The following is a 21,657-nucleotide window of genomic DNA, read 5'->3' on the forward strand; positions in this document are numbered from 1 at the left end:
GGGGGGGGCTGGAGCAGGGAGGGGAGAGGAAATGGGCCTGGAGAAGGGGCAAAATGGTCCAAGGGGGGAGATCCTTGGGCCTGCGGGTGGGGCCCCCTCGGGGGTAAGGGGTTTTGGGGGCAGTGAGGGGCTGGAGGGGAGCCCGGGGGCCCTCTGTGAGGGAGGGGGCACAGCTGGGTACAGGGAGAGGGGCTCCGTGTAAGGGCTTGCATGAGAATGCGCCTTTGGGAGGGGGACCTTGTGCATGCAGGGGGTGAGCAGGGGAGCCCCGTGCACGGCTGGGAAGCACGTAGAGAGGGAGCCCTGTGCAGAGGGGGGGTCCTGTGCAGGGAGGGCGGTGTTTGGGGACAGGGGTGCTCTGTGCACGGAGGTGGAGGTGCCGGGGGCTGCTGGGCACGGCAGAGGGGCTGCTGCAGGAGGCCTGCGCACAGAAGCGGGGGCGTGCGGGGCTGCTCTGTGCGGGGAGAGCAGTCCCTGCGGGGGGACGCCTGCAGGGAGGAGGTGCGTGGATGCGGGGGGTGTGCTGTGCAAGAGGGGGTGCGCAGGCAGCCCTGGCGGCGCGTGGGGGTCTGTGCTGTGCCAGGCTGCAAGGGGCCTGCAAGATGTCCACTGCATGCGTGGCAGGGAGATGCGCCGCAGGATGCGGGATGAATGGAGGGGTGCAGGGGGATGTGAAGGGAGGTTTGGTGCTGTGCGTGGAGGGGATGGTTGTGCACAAATGTGACAAGTTTTGGGAGCATGGGAGAGTATGAAGATGCTTTGTGCTGTGAAAAAGTGACTTCCCGAGTCAATTTCATGGAAGAGAAAACATGTAGGAGAAACTTGTGAATCTGGAAAAACTGTAAACAAAATATCCTTGTGTTGAGAGGGAGCCTGGGAGGAGAGGAAACCTGGTCTGTGCACTTTAGTTCATATAGTAAATAGTCAAACTTCCAATATAAGCTGTTAGCAGAAGACTCTACCAGGTCTATGGATGTACAGTGTGCAGAACAAAGTTTCAGTTAATCGTTGTCCACTTCAGCATTCTTACTTGCTGCTGTTTTTTTCTTTCCCTGTAAGGGTTCAGGGTTGGCCATATTCAGTTCTGTAACGTATGCATTTCTTTTCTATAGACGTGGCAAAATGCAGAGAGAGTCAGACTTCATGGCCAGTGTAGACAGCAGCTGGATCTCTTGGGGTGTGGGAGTCTTTATTCTGAAACCCCTCAAGTGGACTCTGTCAAGTGTGCTGGGTGACAGTAAAGTACCCGAGGAGGAAGAAGTTCTGATTTTTGTGGAGCTGCTTCAGGTGAGTGTTGTCTAGAGCTTTCTTAGGTTATGCATCTTAAAAAAAAAAAAAAAAAAAAAAAAAAAAGTAATGAGTGATTTTTATGTGCTAGCGTGGAAAGGTCAGGGTTGAGTAGAAGACTGTCTTTATCTGTACTTCTTAAGTATTTGAAAGCATTTAGAGAGATGGGTAGAGTGATGACTCATGATTAAAAACAGATCATATCTACAGATGTTCCTTGAAATTATTGTAATGACTTTTCCCTGACTTTGAAGAAATGGATGACAAGCTTGTCTTGCTCTCTAGGAAGCCTAATAGTGTGCTGTGAGACCACTGCAAGTCCCAGGTTTCAGTCAGTGGAAGTATAATATCCAAGAGAAACTTGCAGATTGAATGCCATCTGTTGTGGGGAGAAACGAGTGACTTAGATGTCACTGGCTGTCAGTCCAATGTATCGTGTCTCTGCTGAACTTGCATGTGCTTCATTAAAGGCTGCTTTCGCTTCGGAGCTCGTGCTTTCAGCTTGCCTTTTCAGACATGATTAGAACTGCCGTTACCTCCTGTCAAAGACCCTTTTCTGTGGCACATTGTTAGTGGTAGACCTGTGGGTTGCATTGTGAATTCGTACAACTCATTGTTGCTCAATCTGACTTGGATGGCGCTGTGCTGACACAGTCGAGACCTGGGGTCACTTCCTCAGTGTTGCTAAGCCTTTTTTCTTTTTTTTCTTCAATATAAAAAAGAAGAAAAAGAAACCCTGAAGTTATTCTGTTTAAAAACAGCACCAGAACTTGCTGCTCTTGCATGCAAGTGGCCTCTAAATGACTGGGACTGGCAGACATGAAAGAACTCTTTAGATGTGTTCCTCTTGTTATAGTTACTCTGATAGCACGCAGCGTCTTTTCTCTGCGGTAGGCATTCTGTAGTCCTTTCGGGAGTTGTGTGCATGGGAGAGGAGAGAAACCTTTTATAAAGCTGCCTGGAAAACCACAAGCTTTGATGTGGAATTTGGGGGGTAGATGGAAGCAGAAAGAGTTGTTTCTTTAGTCTTAAGTGGACTCTAACTCCAGTTACATGCTTCCCACTTGAAATGGGAGAACTGTTCTTTTTTTCTCTGCCCTAATATAAATGATGCAAAATGACTCTGAGTACAGCTAGAGTGTTTATTAAAGACAAGCTTATCCTGGGCTTAAACTGAGGGGAAAACTTCAAGAAATATAGCAGTGGCCGACTTGCTGGCTGTGTAGTGCTTATGTTTTCCATGGCATTTACACAGGGAACATGAATATTGTAATTCTAGTTCCAGAGGAAAACTGTAATATTTTGCATTCCATTAATGGTGATATTTTTAGAGCATTATGAATGCTTACTCACCTTCTGAATTTCACATACAGCTCATTTTGAAAGTCCTTGTCTCACCCCAAATGTGATGTCTCTAACTTTTCACCTTTAGGTGTGTGGGAGGGAGCGGGTGTGGCCTCAGCAATCCTTGTGGGAAAAGGAGTAGTCCCGTATAAACTAATGGATAGTTTTTTTGCTTCCTTTCAGGAAAAGGCAGAGGAAGTTTATCGCTTATATCAGAACTCCGCACTCTCTTCTCACCCTGTTGTTGCCCTCTCAGAGCTGCGTTCCCTCTGTGCCAACGTTTGTCCAGATGAAAGGACGTTCTACTTGTTGCTGCTCCAGCTGCAGAAGGAAAAGAGGGTCACAATCCTGGAACAGAATGGAGAGAAGGTACAGGGTAAAGGTGACCGCTTTTGGGTGGTATAATCCCTGTCTTGCATTTCATATAGCTGAAAAAGTACTCGCTGTTGGCTAAATGTTGGTGTTCTTTGGAAAAGTCAGTTCTGTGTACTCCAACATTGTAATCTTGTTATAGGCAAGATTAAATGCTCCTTGCATGACGGGTTCCTATTTCCCCCTTCAAACATTTGTAACATTATCTGTGTAATTTGACAGCTAGCAAACTGGCAGATATCCTAGCTTTATACTTGCAGGCTGACTATTCCCAGGAGCACTGCACAGCATTTTAGGATACTGGTCTTGCAGAGAACCTGATAGCCACTTGAAAACTTGCAGAAAATTAGATTATTTGAGTTGTCCAAGTTGCAATTGTTCCACAAGTTAGAATCAGTGCTCCACTTCCTGTGAAAAGGTTTCCTGTTTGCCAGTAACTACAGAGAATGCAGGTTCTGTGATCTCAAAGGCGGCATTTCTGTCCATACTGTTCTGCGCTGCACAGAACTGAAGTTCTTGGAAGTGTGACACTGCCATATACTGTTCAAAGCATAGCATAACCATACAGTTGGTATCTAAATCAGGAGTATCTGTGCAAGCGCTAGGACAGCTTTACATCTTCAGGGTGTTCTATTAAAGCCTTCTGGTTTCACATCAAGGTGGCTTCATCCTGTCTCACATAATATTTGATTATATGATGACTGGCCTTAAATGAAACTGTGGGTGTGCAAAGCATCTTTTCTTTCTGTTAGAGTGGAAATATTTCTAGTGCAAGCACAAATTCTGGAGACAAGCGACTCAAGAATGTGGTTCTCTTTCTTTAGATAGTGAAGTTTGCCCGAGGTCTTCATGCCAAAGTCTCCCCAATGAATGATGTGGACATTGGAGTATATCAGTTGATGCAAAGTGAACAGCTGCTGTCACAGAAGGTGGAGTCCCTTTCCCAGGAAGCAGAGAAGTAATTTGGGGAAGGGTGGCGGGAAGAACTTCACTATGATGTAGAGTTTTGTATTCCTGTGACATAGTTAAGAATGAAGATGTCTTCTTTAAGTGCCAGTCATTCTTCCTGTTTTGGTAAATGCAGTAGTTACAATAAATGGGGTAGGACAGGTTTTCCCATCCTTGTTCTGTATCCACATGAAAATAACGTGCAGTGAGTGGATGTCAAAGTTACAGAAAGGTTTGGAATGCATTCAAAGACTGCCTGTGGAAATACAACAATGCCTTAAGAGTGGCTATACGTGAAATATATTGGTACTCAGCCACCTGTAGATTAGAGCAAGGTAGTGAGGATGGTAGCTGCTTTGTAAATAACTACTAGTTGCAAAGGAATAAGCTCCTTTTCCTTGTTGCCTCTGTACAGGTGTAAAGAGGATGCCCGGAGTGCTTGTAGAGCTGGAAAAAAGCAATTGGTAAGTACCATTCTGCTTGGAAAGAACTACAGGTTAAGCATCTTGGAACTCCTTTATCACTACAGATAGTGCCTAGTGTTTGGTATTGTATACTTAATCTTAGATGTGTACAAGTGTGTTCTGAGGCCAAAGAGCTCCTTCAGATGGTGATAGGAATGTATTTGTCCAAAGTGGTATGATGAAAAGAAATAGAAATACCTAGTTCTTAAACCCAGCTGTTGTATGTGCCTTGCTGTACAGGGATTGCAGTTCTTAAAAGATGTACTTCCTTTGGCTGCTGCTGGTTTGTGATCCAAGCCTGTGTATCTAATATCTCCAGGCGCTGAGATGTTTGAAGTCCAAGCGAAGGACAGAAAGGCGTATCGAAGAGCTTCATTCCAAGCTGGATGCAGTGCAAGGGATCTTGGATCGTATATATGCCTCCCAGACTGACCAGATGGTAGCGTGTTCATTTTGTTTTGTGCTTCTCACTTTAGCCCCGCTCTTTTCCTTTGTGCTGCTTTACTTGCTTGTCGGAGCTCATGTCTGAGGGTGCAAGCAGGCTGGTGAGACTTCTTTCTCTGCTCTAGGAGACAGCAGTCTGATCTTGGGGTATTGCTATGAGGAAACCCACTTGGGGCTCCATTTTCTCCTTCTGTGCTAATACTGCTCTGAAGGCTCCGCTTGGATAATGGGTCTCGAGAGAAGCTTGCACTGCCTGTTGTTTGCTCTTACTCATTCAGCATTATGCATCTTTCCCTTTGTTAAGGTATTTAATGCCTATCAAGCTGGTGTGGGAGCTCTGAAACTGTCTATGAAGGATATAACTGTGGAGAAGGCTGAGAACCTGGTGGATCAGATACAAGAGGTACTGAAATAAGAGCACATCTCAATAAACGAGCAAGTAGTGGGTGGATGTACATAGAAAACTTGCCCAGCTATTAATACTGAGGCTTCTGGCACTGTTCTGTTTCTATTCCATATGTCATCAGAGCAAACTGACTTAATCTTGATCTTTTTAAACAAGAGAGCAGAAATCTTCAAATAACCAGCCGTATTTGGTTTTACCTATTTTCACTTATTGCTGGCTAGTACACTAAACTGATGTACTTCATGTGTTCTTCTGGTTAGCCATATTTGTGCAAGCCCGCAACTCTCTTGTTGGCAAGTGTTTAGCGTGCTGTATTAAAAAGAAATATAAGTCATGCCTTTGGAAACTGGAATGCAACTAAATGCATAAGAACGGGGTCTTAAAATGGCCTAACCTATAATCTCCTAGCACTTATTAAATCATCTTCCATGTTGTTTCTTTCACTGCTAAAACACCGGTCATGTTGGATCTCTTTTGCACCAGTACCTGCTGCCTTTAAGTCAACTTTTGATTTGTTTTCTTCATTTTCTTTTTTTTATCTCTACTCTTGCCATAACTGGCTACACAAAGACATAAGATCAGCTTATATTCTATATCAAGCTTTGTGTATTTCTCCTCAGCTCTGTGACACTCAAGATGAAGTAGCTCAGACGCTGGCTGGAGTGGGAATCAATGGTCTAGGTATGTTTTGGGGTTTTCATGCTCTGCTCATCTTCTCTTTTCTCCCGCTGACCATTGCTGGTCCAACGTGCTACTGCTGTTCACCCTTCCCTTCCTTCCCTGCTTTTGACTAGCTCTTCTTCCTGGGAGTACAGGCAGCTGCTGAAACACCAAGGATGTAGCTGCTGGTGCCTTTAGGAGGAATGAGAATTGCCAAGGAGCTCCCTTCTTTGGCAGTGGGTTGTAGGGGATTTGGTATTTGTGCATCTCCAAATCCCTGCAGGTCTCTGACTGCTGGTGGATTTCAATTCAGAGTTGTATAATGTTGATTTTTAAAACCTATTTTTAGAGTGGCTGCTGCTTGTGATGTTCTTTTCCCTCTGGCCTGTGTGTTACTGCAGCTTGTTTGCCTCTGCTGAAAGGTTTTCCTTCCCTTAGATGCCTCAGCACAAAGGCCTCTCCAGGGATAGTTCTCCCTGAGATCAGGACTGGGTTTTTGCCTGTGGAGGAAACATGGGGAGTTGCTTCTTATTATGAGTAGTGGGAGTGATGGGTAGTAATACCTCTGTTAAACTTGGACTTTAATTTATGTGATAAGTGCCTGTCTGGGGAACAAGGAACCTGTCCAGGGTGAGAGCAGGATCGGATCCTTTCCTCCTCAGGAGTTGCAGAGGATTCTCCTTGCAGCTAGAAGGAGATACTCCGACACTGGTTGTTATCCGCAGTGTGGCTGTTCACATCTACTTCTTTGCCTGCTGCCTTTATCGTATGCTGTGAAGATACTACTTATTTCTGCTTGGAACTGAACGTTTTCTTTAATTGGCAGAGATGGACACTGAGGAACTTGAGAAGGAGCTGGATAGTCTCCTCCAGGACTCGGCTAAGGAGCCTGTAGATCTGCCTCCTGTTCCCCAGAAGCCACTGAATCCTGCCATTTCTGATGCTGAGCTTGAAGCTGAATTGGAAGAGCTCTCCATTTTCGATGGAGGTATGGATGTCAGCAGACTGTGTTAGCTAGCTACTATTAGGATCCCATGACAACCTTACAAAATGGAAGATGTCTAGCAGAGATGAAGTCTGAGCCAAAATCTTTCCCATTTCTAGTTGCACAGTTGGAAGCAAGCTCTCCTGGTATCCCTGCCAGGTACTCAGTGGTATTGCCTCTTCACTACCAGCTTCAGTCTTGAGAGGGCTGTCCTCTGTGTTAGAAATTTTACCTGCATTTCTTACTGTAGTGTGCAGGGAAAGCTGAAGGCTCTACCAAAGAGCCAGTGCTTTGATTAGATGTTTTTTGTTAAACAAAATGTGTGCAAAGCCAGGAGTTTGTGTTATCTTATGGTACAGTGATAAAACAGGCCAGTGTTTTCATGCCTCTTGGTATTAAGTGTACAGCGTCTTCTATCTCTCCCCTTCTGGAAAGGTGTGATCTCTGCTTAAACTGGTGCTAAACTAGGTTTTATTTAGTAACGGTGAATGACCAGAGTTTATGGGCTTAAACTGCATGCTGACTTCAGCAGTCCTGTCTTGGACTGGGGTAAATAGAGATCTTAATTTTCCTTTAAGAAATCTGTTAATGACTATTCAAGACTGTCCACATAGATTTCTTCTTTGGGCAGCTGATACTGTCAAGTTTCAGAGCAGAAGAAAGGTTAGCATTCCATATCAAACACGAAGCATGGGTTTTCAAGAGAATGCAATCAAATTTGAAATATTGAGGAGCTCTGAAATTGTGTTTGTTAGTCATGGATGTGATTAATCTAGTCCGTCTTACTGATGAGAACTGATGTCTTTCTGTTGCGATTTTCTTTATAGATTTGGCACAAAAGACTCCCTCTACTTCCTCTGAACCCAAAACAGCTCTGGGACTGAATCTCTAAAGACCCAACAGTTACCCTGTTGCTGCAGCTTGAGAAGTTGTCTTAAGATTCCTTAACTAATGACTAAACTTTGGGAGAGAGGGGTAGTGTTCCCCTCTTCTTTGTGGATATCACTTTACTAAGCAACAGGATCTTCTGCCATGACAATCCACTCTCTGGAACTGGCCCCAGCTGGTGTTTGTCATCTCTGTGCCAACATCTGCACTGGTTTCGATTTGACTTGTTATCCCAAGTCACCTGCAACATCCAATCTTCCTTCTGGGAACACAGTTCTCACTATTCTGCCCAGTGAAGATAAACTCTTCTATGTCCATAACAGTGCTTGATTTTTCTTTTCTCTCTTTTTTCTTTTTTCTTTTTTTTTTGCTGTGGCTGATGTTGAGAATCTGAGTTGCAGCGGTGTTGCAGTTGCTCAACACTTGGCTGTTTGTGTGGTTGTTTAAAACATTTGACACATAAGTACTGTCCTTGACATAACTTATCTGCAACAAGCTTAAACACCTGTTGATAGTTCAATCCCTTCCTGTCTGTATTTTGCACGGTTGTGGACAGCTAGACACTGTAACTGTTAAATTGTAGGCGGTTTTGTTGCTGCGCTAGGGGGCAGCAATTGCAAGCACAAGACGAAACTAATTCCTCTTTCTGTAATGACACTAAGGCCTTAAAAGGGAGACCTGCAAAAGATTTTTAAATGAAGGAGTTCCTTATGCTGCCTCTGGTGACAAAGGCTTGCAGTCAATGTAAAACAATTTTCTGCTTGCTCTTACTTGAAATTTGAGCTGTTTGCTATTTTTGTATCTTTCCTGTTTGCAGAACTTCTGGGGAGCTGCAGAATGATCTGCTTTGAGCTCTCATGTTGTGAGAGTTCTCATGTCTCATCATTTTGGTTGGTGGATGGTTTCATGTAGCAGTCTTAACCTTGCCTTCAAACTTGATGTTGCAAGATTATGGGTTACCAAAAACAACCCAAAACAAAACCCTGTAAATGTTTCTAATGGAAAAAAAACTAGCACAGGAACTGAAGAGGTTTTTTAGATGCTGCCTTTACCATTCGGAAGTTGAAATCGTCATCTTTTGCAGGTCACTTTTTTATTTGCAGGTGGAAGAGCACAAAGCCTGGTACCTACCATGAATAAAGTAATTCCCTCAGGAGAGGAATGTGCGATCAGCTGGGCTTTCTGCACACAGCCCCTGTGGATAGCAGGGGGTGACTAGTTATGTGTTTATCTGTAACCAGTCCTCCTGTCTCTGCACCTCTCCCTGACTCGGAATGTATTCCCATCAGCATTCATTTCTGTGCCATGTGGATGGTAGCTGGGGTGAGTGGTAAGCGAGGGCTGGAGTTCCCGTGCTCCATTTATGAATGATGACCCAACCTTGGCCCCGGAGGAGAGGGGAAGTTTTTACTGGTGTCGCTAGGGTGCTGCATCGGCTCTGGCTTCTCTGCCCCTTCTGTTCGGAGTGCAGGCTCCTGCCAGAGAAGGCGTGCTGTAGCCAGCTAGCAGTTTACCCAAGCTGCACACGGAATTGTGTGAAATGACTTGAAGCTCTGTGTTCCTTTCCTTTGTAAGCAAACAGGAGAAAAACACTGTTTTCTGCCTACATGTAATAAAGGGGAGGGGAGGATCCAGAGTCCTTTGTGGTGCTTCCTTTTCTTTCCCTGTGTCACTGATCGCTACGGTGTTAGTGCTGTTCCAGCTGTGCTTCTGCATCTATAAAAGTTGTCTGCTGAAAGTAATTAGGCAGATTTCTGGGCTTCTTTGTCAAAAATCCAACTATTTGATGTACTAGGTTTTGATTTCCCTAAGCTTCCTTTCTGTGTTTAAAAAAAACAATTAGTAGTTATTGCATCTAACTTCAAAAGATGCCTGTTCTACCAAGTAGCCCATGCTGCCTTCTGGTTTGTATGGCCTCAGTTTTATGAGTATCAACGTGGAAAGGCTTGCTTCTTTCTCTCTGCTTCAGCTTGTCTTCTCTTTCCTTTCTGGTTCTTTTTGACTTTCATCATTATTCCTCTGTGCATGTCTCAAACTAATCCAGTTCTGGGGCACAGGCAGCACACAGTCCTACCTAAGGGACCTTGTGGGCATTTAGGAAACTGCCGTGCTAGGAAGTTGCTTCTCCTGACTGCCCCCTTGGTTTTTACTAAGCAATATGTAAGCCTTATTTTGGGACAGTTTTTGTCCAGCTCTTTGTTCTGATCATAGTTAAGCAGCTGTAGCTGAGAAGATCAATATCATTCTTTCCTTTGTCTAAAGACAATGAGTCTAAATGTGGAGTCACCCCAGTAAACAAGCACTACTCAAAAATGAAATTACTCCTACTCCCCTCTGCTACTAAGATGCCAAAAGTGGGCTCTGAATTCACAGGCCAGCCTGTTTCCTCTGGCAAGGAGGAACTGAGCTGGAGTACTGATCCCTGGAGAGCTACTTCTATTTTATTTTATTTTTCCTTCTCCCCCCTTCTTGTTCAAGGGCGGGGGGGGGGGAAGTTTCTTGCTCCTGTGTTTATGGTATGCTGTCTGCAGTGCAACTCTGAAGGCCTGGTCCTTTTTGCTTAGGTCTTGCCTAGAGCCAGTATCTCTGGATCTTCTCTGAAGGACCTGGGAACTCCTTGCATCTCCCCCACTATCGGAGCTCGTACCTTTGTGGGAAGTAAGGTGCAAAGCGGTTCCTGGAGAAGTAAACAGTTGATGGCAACTCTGTGTGACGGATCTGATGGGGACAGCCAGCCTTCCAAAGGGCTGGCAGGGGCATTTAAGAGTTAAACCCCAGCAGCTGCTGCTTTACTTGAAGTGGGTTGTAATTTTCCTCCTCTGATGCCAAGTGGGGAATGTAATCAAGATGGCTGAATAGAGAATGTTAAATACATCTCAGTGAGCCAGAGGGGAAGGGAAATAGAGGGCACCTTCTTGCTGGCTGAGGAACTTAAACACAAAAACCTAAGGCTGAATTGCCACCAAACTGGAATTTTATCATGCTTGTGCTGTATAAAATAGTACTTACCTGATTCCTTGAAAAAATGATAGCTGCTTATGTAAGGAAATAATAGCAACTGTTTAGTAATATAACACAGCAGAACAGCTTTCCCGGTAGAGAAGATTGCATCTAGCAGGCAGGAGGAGTCACCCTATGGAAAAGGATCACTGCCTATATCTTGTTTGCCTATGACACTGGGGTTAACAGTCCTTTCCTCAAAGGAAGCCAAATTGTCTGCGCAGTAAATATTAGCTGAACTGGATTGTGAGATGCACAGAAGTAGGATATTGTGTTGGATCCCTTCTCGTCCCATCCTCACCCTCATTCCCCCAGCTTTGAATGTGTGCTTCGGTATAAGTTGTGGGCAAGGGCACTTAGTCCTTAAGCTGTAAGGAGGAGGAAGCCTTCCTTGTATCTCGAGCAATAATTTCCAGGAATGCCTTTTGTCTGAAGGGTGTCTGCCTTGGCATGTGCGACCGAAGTCCTCTGCAAGCTCACGGTCCGAGCCTCTGCTGTGGTTTAGTGCCGCATGGCAGAATGCCTGCCGCTGCTGCTCTCTTGAAGAGCGGTGGAAGTATCCTCTGGTGTATGTGTCTTACAACTTGGATCTCAGATCTTTGTGCCCTGCATAGAGAATATGGAGAAAAATGCTCTTTCAGGCACAGATGACAATGCATCTGCACAGATTCATGCACTTGCCTGTACGACAGGGACTTAGCCGGGGCCCTGTGCTGCCTGGGGAATTATTGACCCTCCTTTTCCTCTGATGAAATCCTGCTGAGGAGGAAGGGAGCTGGTTTGGCACTTAAAAAAGACCCAAGTAAAAGTGCTGAGGCATGAGCCGGCCACTGGTGCCATCTAGCTGCTGTTCTTGGCATAGGCGCTTGGCAGGAGGCTGAAAGATGATGGAACTAATGAGGCTTCATTAAACAAAACCTTCTGAAGTAAATGATGTGACATGTATGCGGCAAGTTTCTTTAACCTGCCACAAAGCGAGTGCGCTGTTTATTTTAGGAGTAAGATTCTTGGTGCTGTATCTTTTGAGAGGATAATTGCACTCTTGTTTCAAAGTAGTGCTTGGGCAGTTCCTGTTGTATCCGATTATGCAAAGTGTGGGTCACAGGGTCAAGTTAATTAAATCTCAGTGCAGCTGAGCTGCCTTTGTACAGATTGGCTCCTACTGTCTTTAGAAGTGATGCATCTTTCAGGCAAAGGCAGAGGTCATTGCAATACAGCAACTGTCAGTGCAATGAATGAGTTAATGCTGAATTGCCAAGTTGTTTGTTCAGTTTGGTTTGGAAAGCTTTTGCTGCTCCTTCCCCCCTTGGGTAGTTTGCTAGCAAGGCATTTCTCGAAAGCTGGTCCCCGTGTAAGCAGTTGCTCCAGAGCTGGATCTCGAGGAAACTTGGCTCCTGCGAGATTTGTCTGCTGTTTCTTTGAGTAGGGAAGCCCTTTTGCTGACAGATTGATCTTAGTTATAAAGTGGTGGATGGGATTTCTGCACTACAGAGACTAAACTCTGCCTTAGTAGGTCAGACCTTGCTCCTTATACTGTGGCATTCTTTACCTCAACACAGGAGGGGAGTCATGCAGAGGGTCATTTGCTTGTCAGCCTAGAATGAGAGCTTTGTGGGGTAGAAAAAGGAGTAGTTTTAAGGGGGGTTAAGTACTATGCTGGAAAGACATCTTGATTTCATGCTTAATATTTTCAGCTGTTAGTTGATTGCTGAGGTGATACTAGTTAGGGATTAAATTTAAAGAAAGAATGCTGAATTTGAAAAAATAGCCACTTTATACCACTTTATTGAAAGTACTCATATTTATTCAGGATGCAAAACTTGCTAATGTGATGTTGAGCATCCTCTCTTTGATCCTATACCCAATCTCGACTGAAAGAGAGACTGTCTGGAAAATGTACTTTACTTTCAGAAAGAAAAAAATTCGAAGATTTGTACAAGCTTTTGTTGAGATTTTTTCTTTTTCTCCTCTCGACTTGAAGGAATTTTGCAATGAAAAGTAAATGTCATTTTTGCACTACTTGCAGTTGTGCAGCTTGGGACACGGGGGGAGTAACTTGTTTAGAATCATATATCTGAACTGTGCCTTGGTGCCTGTGCAGTGAATTTAGGTGACTCTTGTTCGAAGATCAAGCCAATAGATTCTTGCATGCTAAATTTCCATCCTGACTTGCATTTAAGACACTCAAATCCCACTTGAATGTTTATTTTACCCCTTCAGTCCTATCGCCCAATTCCCAAGCAACTTACCTTGTCAGCTGAGAACTCCCAGTGCCATGTTCTTCATAGCTTGCAGAGGACCGAACTGGTGAATAGGGGACCTGGTGTGCGGGGAGAGACAGATCTCACCTGTGTGAAATCCAGAGGAAAACTAGCAAGAGAGAGAAGAGCAGACAGCAGAGCAGCCTGTTTTATGAGCAGAGAACGTCCGTCTGCAAGAGCGGAGAGAGCCCAGTTCCCTCTTGCATCTGGCGCCGGGTCCCAGCCTGGCCAGTACAGAAGAGATTGACTGGGATTCTGTAGCAGTCAACAGAGCAACAACAGATGAAGAGCTGCTGAGAGAGGAGAGGGAGAGAGGCTTGCAGCAAAGCCCTCCCAGCTTGCTCAAGTAGCGGAGGTGAGTGCTGGCTCTTTGTGAACGGCAGGCTGCAAAGAAAGAAAAGTGGGGTGGGAGGCAAGAGAAAACAGATGCCAAGCTGTTGGCAGGAGACTTGGAAAGGAGTGAGAGCTTCAAGCACTTTTCCTTGTGCTGGGTTGTCTAGCCAGATGTGAGATCTGGGAGGATTGCAGCTGGTGCTTCTGAGACATCGGCGGAGCAGTGAAAGGAGGTTTGGGATGTTGAGGGGGACTTAGCAGTGGTGAAATCCCTCAAGGGACTGGAACAAAGGAGAACCCATGGATGGCTTTTACGCTTCTGGAGAAGGAGATAAACAGGATGCGATCAATGACACCAGCAGTAGGAAGAGCTGGACAGAGGAAGGCAGCTCCGAGTTGTCATTCCGTGTGGTGACAGCTGCTTTACTTTTTCTTCTCATCCTCTCCACCCTCCTGGGCAACACTCTCGTGTGTGTGACTGTGGTCAAGTTCAGGCACTTGCGCTCTAAGGTCACCAATTTCTTTGTTATCTCCTTGGCAGTGTCCGACCTCCTTGTGGCTGTACTGGTGATGCCTTGGAAGGCTGTCACTGAGGTGATGGGATTCTGGCCCTTTGGGGCTTTCTGTGATGTTTGGGTTGCTTTTGATATCATGTGCTCCACAGCCTCTATCCTCAATTTGTGCATCATCAGTGTGGACCGCTACTGGGCCATCTCCAACCCCTTCCGTTATGAGAGGAAGATGACACAGCGGGTGGCTTTCATCATGATTGGAGTGGCTTGGCTACTGTCCCTCTTGATTTCCTTCATCCCTGTGCAACTGAAGTGGCACAAGGACCGTGAGCTTCTTAGCCAGCAGGAGCCAGGTTTTAATGTCACCTGGGAGGAGGAGAACTGTGATTCCAGCCTCAGCAGGGCTTACGCCATCTCATCCTCTCTCGTTAGCTTTTACATCCCTGTTGCCATCATGATTGTGACGTACACCCGCATCTTCCGCATTGCCCAGCAGCAGATTCGTAGGATCTCTTCCCTGGAGAGGGCAGTGGAACATGCCCAAAACTGCCACAGCAGTGACTGCCCTCATGAAGCCTCCCTGAAGAACTCCTTCAAGAAGGAGACGAAGGTCCTCAAGACCCTCTCCATCATCATGGGTGTCTTTGTCTTCTGTTGGCTGCCCTTCTTTGTGCTCAACTGCATTGTGCCCTTTTGTGACCTTGACCTACATGAGCCAGGGGAGCTGCCTTGTGTCAGCGAGACTGTCTTCAACATCTTTGTCTGGTTCGGGTGGGCCAACTCTTCCCTCAATCCTATTATCTATGCCTTCAATGCAGACTTCCGGAGAGCCTTTGCAACCATCTTGGGCTGTGGCTGCCCTTGCCCCAGCAATGCAGTGGAGACGGTGAACTTCAGCAATGAGCTGGTGTCCTACCACCACGATACCACGTATCAGAAAGAAGTAGTGACCGTGAGCTACTCCCAGCTTCTCCCACATGCTGCTCTGCAGATGGAAAACAATGAGGTGTCCTTTGACAAGGTTTCTCAGATCTCCGAACCCGCTTGCAACACCTGCCCCATGGATGTTTTGCCTGCTGTGGTGCACGTGGAGCAAGAGATGGCCGTCTCATTGGAGAAGATTACACCCTTCACCGCTAATGCCTTGGATTGACACAGGGTTGGGAACAGGTGGTGGGATGGTCTTGGGGAGAGATGGAAACAGGGACACTACTGCAGTTGCCTATTTTCTGAGGAACTTGAGAATAACACAGATATTGTTCTCTGGCTGGGAAAGAGTTTGCATTAATAAGTGCAGAATAGCCAGAATGACTTTCCAGATGGCTCAAGGGGTTCTGTGTTTTGTTTGGTTGGTTTTTGTTTTTTTAACTTATAGTTTCAAATCCAGCCCAGGTGGGCAGTAAAAATCTGCGTTGCTGCTTTCCTGGGTGACCTATGGAAAAATCTTTTCTGCAAAAGTTGAAAATCCAGAGCTTGAATTCCCCTTTCCTTGTGACTTCAGCTGAGAAAGCAAAGATTTGTGTGATCTGCTAAGCCTCTCCCTTTTAGTCCGTGAAATAGAAGTGCGGCAGTGCTTTTGATGGGAGAGGCTGCTTTTACCGCTGCCTGTGTCCAAAAGGCCATCGGCACAGGGCTGCAAAATGAGCACAAGCCAAATGCGGTTGCTTACTTGGGTGATAACTGCTGCTGGCGGAAGTAGTAATGCTGCCTTGTGCTGGGTGGGACAGCACCTTTAACTAGGGAGACCACTTTTCTGGTGGGCTGTGCAGAAAGGAGGTAACTTTGGTCCAGACCTTTGCAGCTTGCATTCATGTTTGAGCAGAATAAGAAGCAGCTGGGGACTTGAGTCAGGATTTGGGGTCTGCTCCTGGCTTTCAGAAGGGAGTCGTGTTGAGGAGGTGACTCGGAAATTGTCAGGGACCTGCCTGTCAGGGGTTCAAGGTGCGAAGGCAGAATGAGCTTGCTGGGATGTTCTCCTGCGTTGTCTGGGAGGTGATTAGCCTCACCTCTGACTGCCTCTCTGTTGTTCAGGCAAATTATCCTGCAGGTCAGGACAAATATGCAGCCGCCCTTGCTGGAGCCCTGAGGCTGCGCTTGGTAGCAGCTTGTCTGGAGCATGCTGCAGGCACTCGCTCGTTAGCCAAGGATTCGGCATGGTAAAGGTCTGTGCTATCCCCTGGAGCAGAGCCAGGCTTTCTAAGCTGGGATATGCACAGCTGAGTGCAGGCCAGGATGTACATAAACGGTGTTTTAGGCCCAGGACGCTGGACTGTTAGTTAGCTTGGAGCTTTCAGGAACGAGGGTATCCAAGCCCTTCAGACCTGAGGGTAGAGGAGAAAATCAGAATTCCAGATTTTTAAAGCAAGAATGCTGCTGTTTTGCTTTCAGTGCCTCTACCGCATCTCCCATCAGTCATGTCCCCCTCCCTTTCATAGTCTGTTTCTTCCCCTTTTCACTTTGTTCTAATTCCCTTCCTCCCCCATTTCATTAAGGATCCTTCCGCACTGTCTCCCTTGCTGTCTCATTTCAATAATAATGGCTTCTTAAGAAGCACTCCTTGCTCACCTGTACTCTTTAATTAGCCTCTCCTGTGCATGTTGGAACTTGTGTCTGGTTAGCCCTTGTGTTGGGGTAGAAACGGCAAGCGAACAGCCCCCAGCATTTCACCGCCGACTGTGACACGAGTGACTTCAGAAATGTGTTTTGATCGGTGCGTGGTTAAACACTGCAGCAGCAAGCAGCACGTCCATGTCATCTTGAGTTTGAGACATGTTTAGCTCCCTGGCATAGCAGAGGAGCCTCTCCCCCTCCCCAGCAAACTTGAACAAAAAGAAAAATCAGAAAGTCATAATTACAGAGTAACGGTAATTATTAAATAGAGCCCAATTATAGTCAAGTTACAGCATAATCAGCGTAGGAGGGGAGCAGAGCTCACCATATTCCCAAGGTCGATGCTTGGATTTTTCTGTAGAAGCACTGATAGGACTCGGCTTCGTTTATAACCATCTCTGTACAGCAGTGGTGGCCAGTCATTAAAGCAAGGACAGCTTCTCAGGGGTTTTTTCAGCTCTCAGAACCTCAGAACAGTACAGCCAAACTGGTGGAGAAGGAGTTATTGCTCCGAGTGTCATCCAGCATGTTTATAGAAGACCCAATGTGACTGATTATTGCAATATTTATAATGATTTTTCTGCACTAAAAGCACAGTGTGTTGTAGCGTGTGTGGTACAGTTGTGCTTTGCTTCAGGACTCCCAGTTTTGGTGGCTAGAGGGAATTGGGATACCCAGCTTTTTCTCAAAATAGTATTGTCTTGATTTCCCTGTTTTTGAAGAGTTTAATAATACTCATCTTGCAGCAAGGTTCTGGGCCTTAATCCATGACTGTTTGTAAAGAGATCAGAGAAAAACAAGTAGCTCCACTTACTACTTGTCTTATCTTACTTACTTATCTATGACAAGCTGGGTGAACCTGCAAAAGAAAGACGAGGGAGAAGGTAATGTGATCCTTTGACAGAGGTGGGCTTTTTTTGTCCAGTTACTGTCTGCATTTAACTTGTTTGTCGTGTACTGGAGTTAGGGAACAGGGCAAGAGATTGTGTATTGCTCTCCACCTCCCAGCACCCTGCTCCAAAGGACTGGGGCTGTCTTCTGCCAGCTGGGCAGCACACCAGCCCCCTCCAGCTGGGCCTGTCCCATGCACCTGCGGACTGGCCAGTTGCATGGATGGCTGATGTCTTCCTGGCATCTGCATCGGAAGAAGAGGTGGTGACAGCTAAACCAAAAGGCTCCAGTGTATGGAACTGGCCTCCCTGTGTTAGAGACGCTTCTGTGGCCAGTCTGGGAAACGGACAACAGCTCCAAACGTGTGTATAACTGTGTGTTAAACTGTGTGAACCTACTCCCAGTGTGTCATCACCTTGTTTGCTCTCAAGTCCATGCCTCACATCATCTTCTGGCCTGGAACGCAGACCTCTCAGGTAAGGTGTGAAGCCCACAGCCTGTTTGTTGACATCTCTGAGAGCCCTAGGAAGAATCCAGACCTGCTTTGTTTTGCACTGATTGCTTTCTGCTTCTCTAAGTTTTCTCCGTAGTTTCACTGGGATCTGTGCTCCTCCCTCCATCCTAAAGTCTTTACAGAATGTTGTTACAGCCCTGGCTGTATTTCAGAGGTGAATGAAATGAGCTCCTACCCGAGGGTGATCCTGGAGCAGGGACCATGAGTCAGGACTCCTGCGTTCGGCTGCAAGCTCTGCCGCTCTCCTGCCCTGTGAAACTGGGTAAGTGGCTTAGGTTTCCTGGGCTCTAGTTTTGCCACGTGTGTAACGAGGGCAGCAGTGTTGGCTCGCCCTGCAGATGGGTTGTGAAGATGGGGCTTTTCTCAGGCTGTCAGGGTGAACACAGCTGAGCAGTCTAGGGAGGAACAAAAGGAGTAAATAAATGTTCAAATCCAATTCAGTGAGAGCTGGTTTGCAGCCTAAGGAAACAAACCGGCATCCTTGATGCTCTGAGTGTCCCTCTTTGCTGCTGCGGAGGTACTGGGGCCCCGATGTTATCTCGTTAGGTGTCCGAGAAGCTGGTTATGTGAAGAGAGACCATTAACCAGGGGGAGGTATCCAGGTCCTATCAGGCAAAATTCAAGTGTCCAAAGCCACTCACTTAAGCCTGGGGACATTGGGACTAGGGGAGAAAAAGCATTAAAATCTCAATTTAAATGGAAATTGGAGGCTGTTCCTGAGAGAGAAAGGACAGCCGCTGGCAGCCTTTTTTAGAGCTCAAAAAAGGGGCAGAGCTGTCAGGATTCATGCTGTGACCTGGAGATGAACGGTCTGGGCTGTCTGGGACTCGTCTCCCAACCCGAGGAAGTTTGTGTTTGGGGAGGGACATCTCTGCTCTGAGGTAAAGCCGGAGGTGGTGTAAGGAGGCTCTGCTGTCTACCATGCTGATGGGAGGCATGTATGGCACCCCAAAGGGTTGAAGGAGTCTGAGGTGACATCCGCAGCTGTGCAGGAGCTTGCTGCCAGCGCTGTAGTGGTTTGGAGACACGAGGCGGTGGCACTGTGCGCCCTGACTCTGGTTTTGGAAACCTGTGCTGCTGGTCCTGAGGTCAGGGCTAGTAATCTTTGGCTGGCCCTAAAGGAAAAGGGGAGCAGGGCTTTCGCCTCCCAAACCTGGACTGGGAATGGTGCTGCCCCTCTCATACCCATATAGGTTAGAAAGGATGCTGGGAGCATGGTGCTGGCTTATTCTGTGCAATCACTAAGTCAGTGCACGCTTTATGCAGGTCTGGGGCAGACCAGACAGGAAGAGTGTGGGAATTAACGGTGTGCAGGTGGTGGCTGCAACTGCTGCAGCAGACGGTTGCAGGTGTTGTGCCTACCTCTGCTTTCCCAGCTGGGTTGCAGGAGGACCTCATGAGGGCAGATAGTGTAGGGCAGGGGGTGGCTGTTGCCCTTGAGTGTGGATTGGGGTTTTTAGTTTGTTTGTTTGTTTTTCTCCCAGATTTAGGGGGAATGGATTTAGCGGAGAAGGGGGAGGTAGAGGAGAACTTTGGAGGAGAAGCAGAATGGGCTGAGGTAGGTTGCTATCTTGCCTGACTTTGCTTCCAAATTGAAATTGTCAGCTGCTTCTCTCATCAGACAGAGGCCAGGGCTCGTCTCTGAGGGAAGCAGAGACTCCAGACAAGGGGCAAGACTGGATGAGGGTCTCTGGGTGCTTGAAGGAGCCTGGCGGAAGCTCTTGTGAAATCACAGGCCTGGCTTTCTCAATCTATATGGTAATGTAGAGCAATCAGTCAGCTGAGGGGGAAGGGCAGCAGAAATTAACCCTGCCAGCCCCAAGCAAAATAAAGTAGAGACCAAGAATATATGCTTGGGACAAGGAAGGGAGGATTGTGGGCTGCGTAAAGGTAGCATCTGAGGACCTGAAGAGGTGTATGGCTGGGACAGGGCAGCACTTCTCGCTGTGCGCCTTGTCCCTGAGCAACCACTGTGCTTCCCCCACCTGCATGGGGCAGTAGCTGAATGCTGGAAGGCTGGCAGGAAGGAAAGGGAAAGCCACAGTGAGCGTGGGAAGTCTCAGCCCAAGAAAAACAGCATCTTGGGCTTCTAGCGCAGAGCTCGTGAGCACCTGCAGTGACGAGCAACCGAGAGAGTGACACATGCACTTCCCAGCTGGGGAGCTGCTAAAGGCTCAGCCCTGGGGAGGGGGACGTGGGGAGGTTAATCCCCGCACGGGCAGTCCCGAGAAAAGGATGTTGGCACAGGCTGTGGCACGCGGGAAGGCTGAGGCAGGCGGTGCGGAAGGCAAAGGTGGAGCTGTGCCTTGGCTGCCTGAAATACAGGTGCGTCAGGGCAGAGCACCCTGGAGCCGAGGACAGTTTTGTAAAAGCGAGGCCAGAATCTCTCCCTGCGCCAGCGTGAGGATGGCTCTGATTCATGAGCTGTGCTGCCTTAGCCTTGTCTTTGTATCGAGCAACGTGTGGAGCATGCAATGCAGCCCTGATGTGGTTCTTTGTTGCTACTACAAGAGAAATAATGAGGGTCATTAGTTATTTTCGAGCATATCGCTAATGAACTGCGCGGGCAGTTTTCATTGACTTTGCTCCCGTGCTGAACAGCAGTGATGTCTCAGCTGGGAGCAGCCCAGAGCCGTGTAGGAAGCAGGGAGAGCGGTTTCACTGAACTGGGAGACGGGTTGCACAGGGTTTAGCCTCTCCAAGTCCCTGGGAAAGGGGATGGTCAGTCAATGTGATGCTGCCCTCACCCTTGCAGCCGGCCTGGAATAGCCTTGCTTCTCTTCTGTGCAATGCTTTAAATTCTTGAGACACTTGTTTAACTCTTCCAGGGACTGTCACCTCATGCAAATTGTTACTGCTCAAATGTTTGTGTGCCCTCTAGGGTCTGTGCATTAATTTATTGTAGAGGGAAGGAATTTGGAGCAAGGAGAATGCTTCAGAAATGTTAAGCACCTGTGAGTCTCATTGGCTTCACCTGCATGTGCCTCGCACTCCTAAAGGCAGACCCAGAGTCTCAAATTAGTCATCCCAAAACTCAGGTTCTTGGCATTGGAGGCTGCTTTTGACTGCTTTAACTGCTTTGTGCCAGGGCTTCCCTAAAAAGAAGAAAAGATGGCCGAACCTCCAAGACTTACGGATGGAGGAATCTGTGCAATTAGAGAACACCAGTACTTTTTAGCTGTTACAGGGAGGAAAAAAAAAGTTGAATTATAGAGAAGTTATACTAAGGAAAACAAGCAAGTAGGAAACGTCATGGCTTTAAAGCTCCTCTAGGTTAATGTCCGCTGCTGTGAGCGTAGCAGCGGATGGGCATGCTTTGTAGGTGATGTCCTAAAGCAGCGGCTCTTAACCCGTTGCCGGTGGACCCCGCGGGCCGAGGGACTCCCGTGGAAGCTACCTTGCTGGGGCGGCCGTTTCGGGTGAGTGAGGGGTGCCCTGGGAGGGGAGAAGGGTCGGGGAGGTACAGGGAAGGCAAAGGAGCAACCTGCTGCCGCTGGGCTCTGTACGGCACCCGCTGCAAGGGCCGTCCTTGCTTCGGGGTGGGGGAAAGGAGCTCGGAAAGCACGGTGGGGCCGTGATTCGGCAGTCTGTCGGTGAACGGGCGCGGGCCGAGCACCGGCGAGCCGGTTCGTTTCTCGGGGCAGCGTTGGGCGCGCGAGGGCGGACGCGCGGGGCCTGGGGAAGCCGGACCTCGCGCGTGCAGCCCGCGGCTCGCCGACCGCTGCGAGGGTTTCGTGC

General features: G+C 47.4%; 3 protein-coding genes across 8 annotated transcripts in view; all 3 read left to right on the forward strand.

Annotated features, from left to right (window-relative positions):
• The first annotated feature begins 699 nt into the window (after positions 1–699).
• CHMP7 (charged multivesicular body protein 7) lies at positions 700–9,434 on the forward strand. Its single transcript, XM_026081726.1, has 9 exons — positions 700–1,287; positions 2,815–3,000; positions 3,828–3,961; positions 4,367–4,415; positions 4,735–4,854; positions 5,164–5,262; positions 5,886–5,946; positions 6,752–6,913; positions 7,738–9,434. Exons 1-9 carry the CDS (start codon positions 1,123–1,125, stop codon positions 7,800–7,802), a joined length of 1,041 nt encoding a protein of 346 aa, XP_025937511.1. The 5' UTR covers positions 700–1,122; the 3' UTR covers positions 7,803–9,434.
• An 88-nt stretch (positions 9,435–9,522) lies between these two features.
• Positions 9,523–21,651, forward strand: LOC112973645 (D(1) dopamine receptor-like). Of its 6 annotated transcripts, XM_026081723.1 has the most exons (4): positions 9,523–17,881; positions 17,984–18,181; positions 19,404–19,477; positions 21,242–21,651. In XM_026081723.1, the coding sequence occupies exon 1, from the start codon at positions 13,693–13,695 to the stop codon at positions 15,055–15,057; it is 1,365 nt and encodes a 454-aa protein (XP_025937508.1). In that variant the 5' UTR covers positions 9,523–13,692; the 3' UTR covers positions 15,058–17,881; positions 17,984–18,181; positions 19,404–19,477; positions 21,242–21,651. The 6 variants fall into 6 exon arrangements, with proteins under 6 accessions (XP_025937508.1, XP_025937507.1, XP_025937506.1 ...); XM_026081722.1 differs by having other exon boundaries at positions 17,984–19,477; XM_026081721.1 differs by having other exon boundaries at positions 19,404–21,651.
• Positions 17,628–21,657, forward strand: part of R3HCC1 (R3H domain and coiled-coil containing 1) — a 13,596-nt gene continuing 9,566 nt past the window's right edge. The window contains exons 1-5 of the mRNA XM_026081686.1: positions 17,628–17,696; positions 17,810–17,881; positions 19,113–19,185; positions 19,404–19,477; positions 21,008–21,086. Of these exons, the coding sequence (XP_025937471.1) occupies positions 17,628–17,696; positions 17,810–17,881; positions 19,113–19,185; positions 19,404–19,477; positions 21,008–21,086 (367 nt within the window). The remainder of the gene's footprint in view (positions 17,697–17,809; positions 17,882–19,112; positions 19,186–19,403; positions 19,478–21,007; positions 21,087–21,657) is intronic.

Source organism: Apteryx rowi, unplaced genomic scaffold (assembly GCF_003343035.1).
Source record: "Apteryx rowi isolate R43461 unplaced genomic scaffold, aptRow1 scaffold_56, whole genome shotgun sequence".
Classification (NCBI taxonomy): Eukaryota; Metazoa; Chordata; class Aves; order Apterygiformes; family Apterygidae; genus Apteryx; species Apteryx rowi.

Bases quoted from the DNA above. Each gene is read 5' to 3' on its own strand.
- CHMP7 (XM_026081726.1), top strand. From the start codon at position 1,123: ATGCAGAGAGAGTCAGACTTCATGGCCAGTGTAGACAGCAGCTGGATC. The intron at 4,855-5,163 runs GTAGCGTGTTCA...CCCTTTGTTAAG, and splicing joins CCTCCCAGACTGACCAGATG to GTATTTAATGCCTATCAAGC. The intron at 6,914-7,737 runs GTATGGATGTCA...TTTTCTTTATAG, and splicing joins GCTCTCCATTTTCGATGGAG to ATTTGGCACAAAAGACTCCC.
- LOC112973645 (XM_026081720.1), top strand. From the start codon at position 13,693: ATGGATGGCTTTTACGCTTCTGGAGAAGGAGATAAACAGGATGCGATC.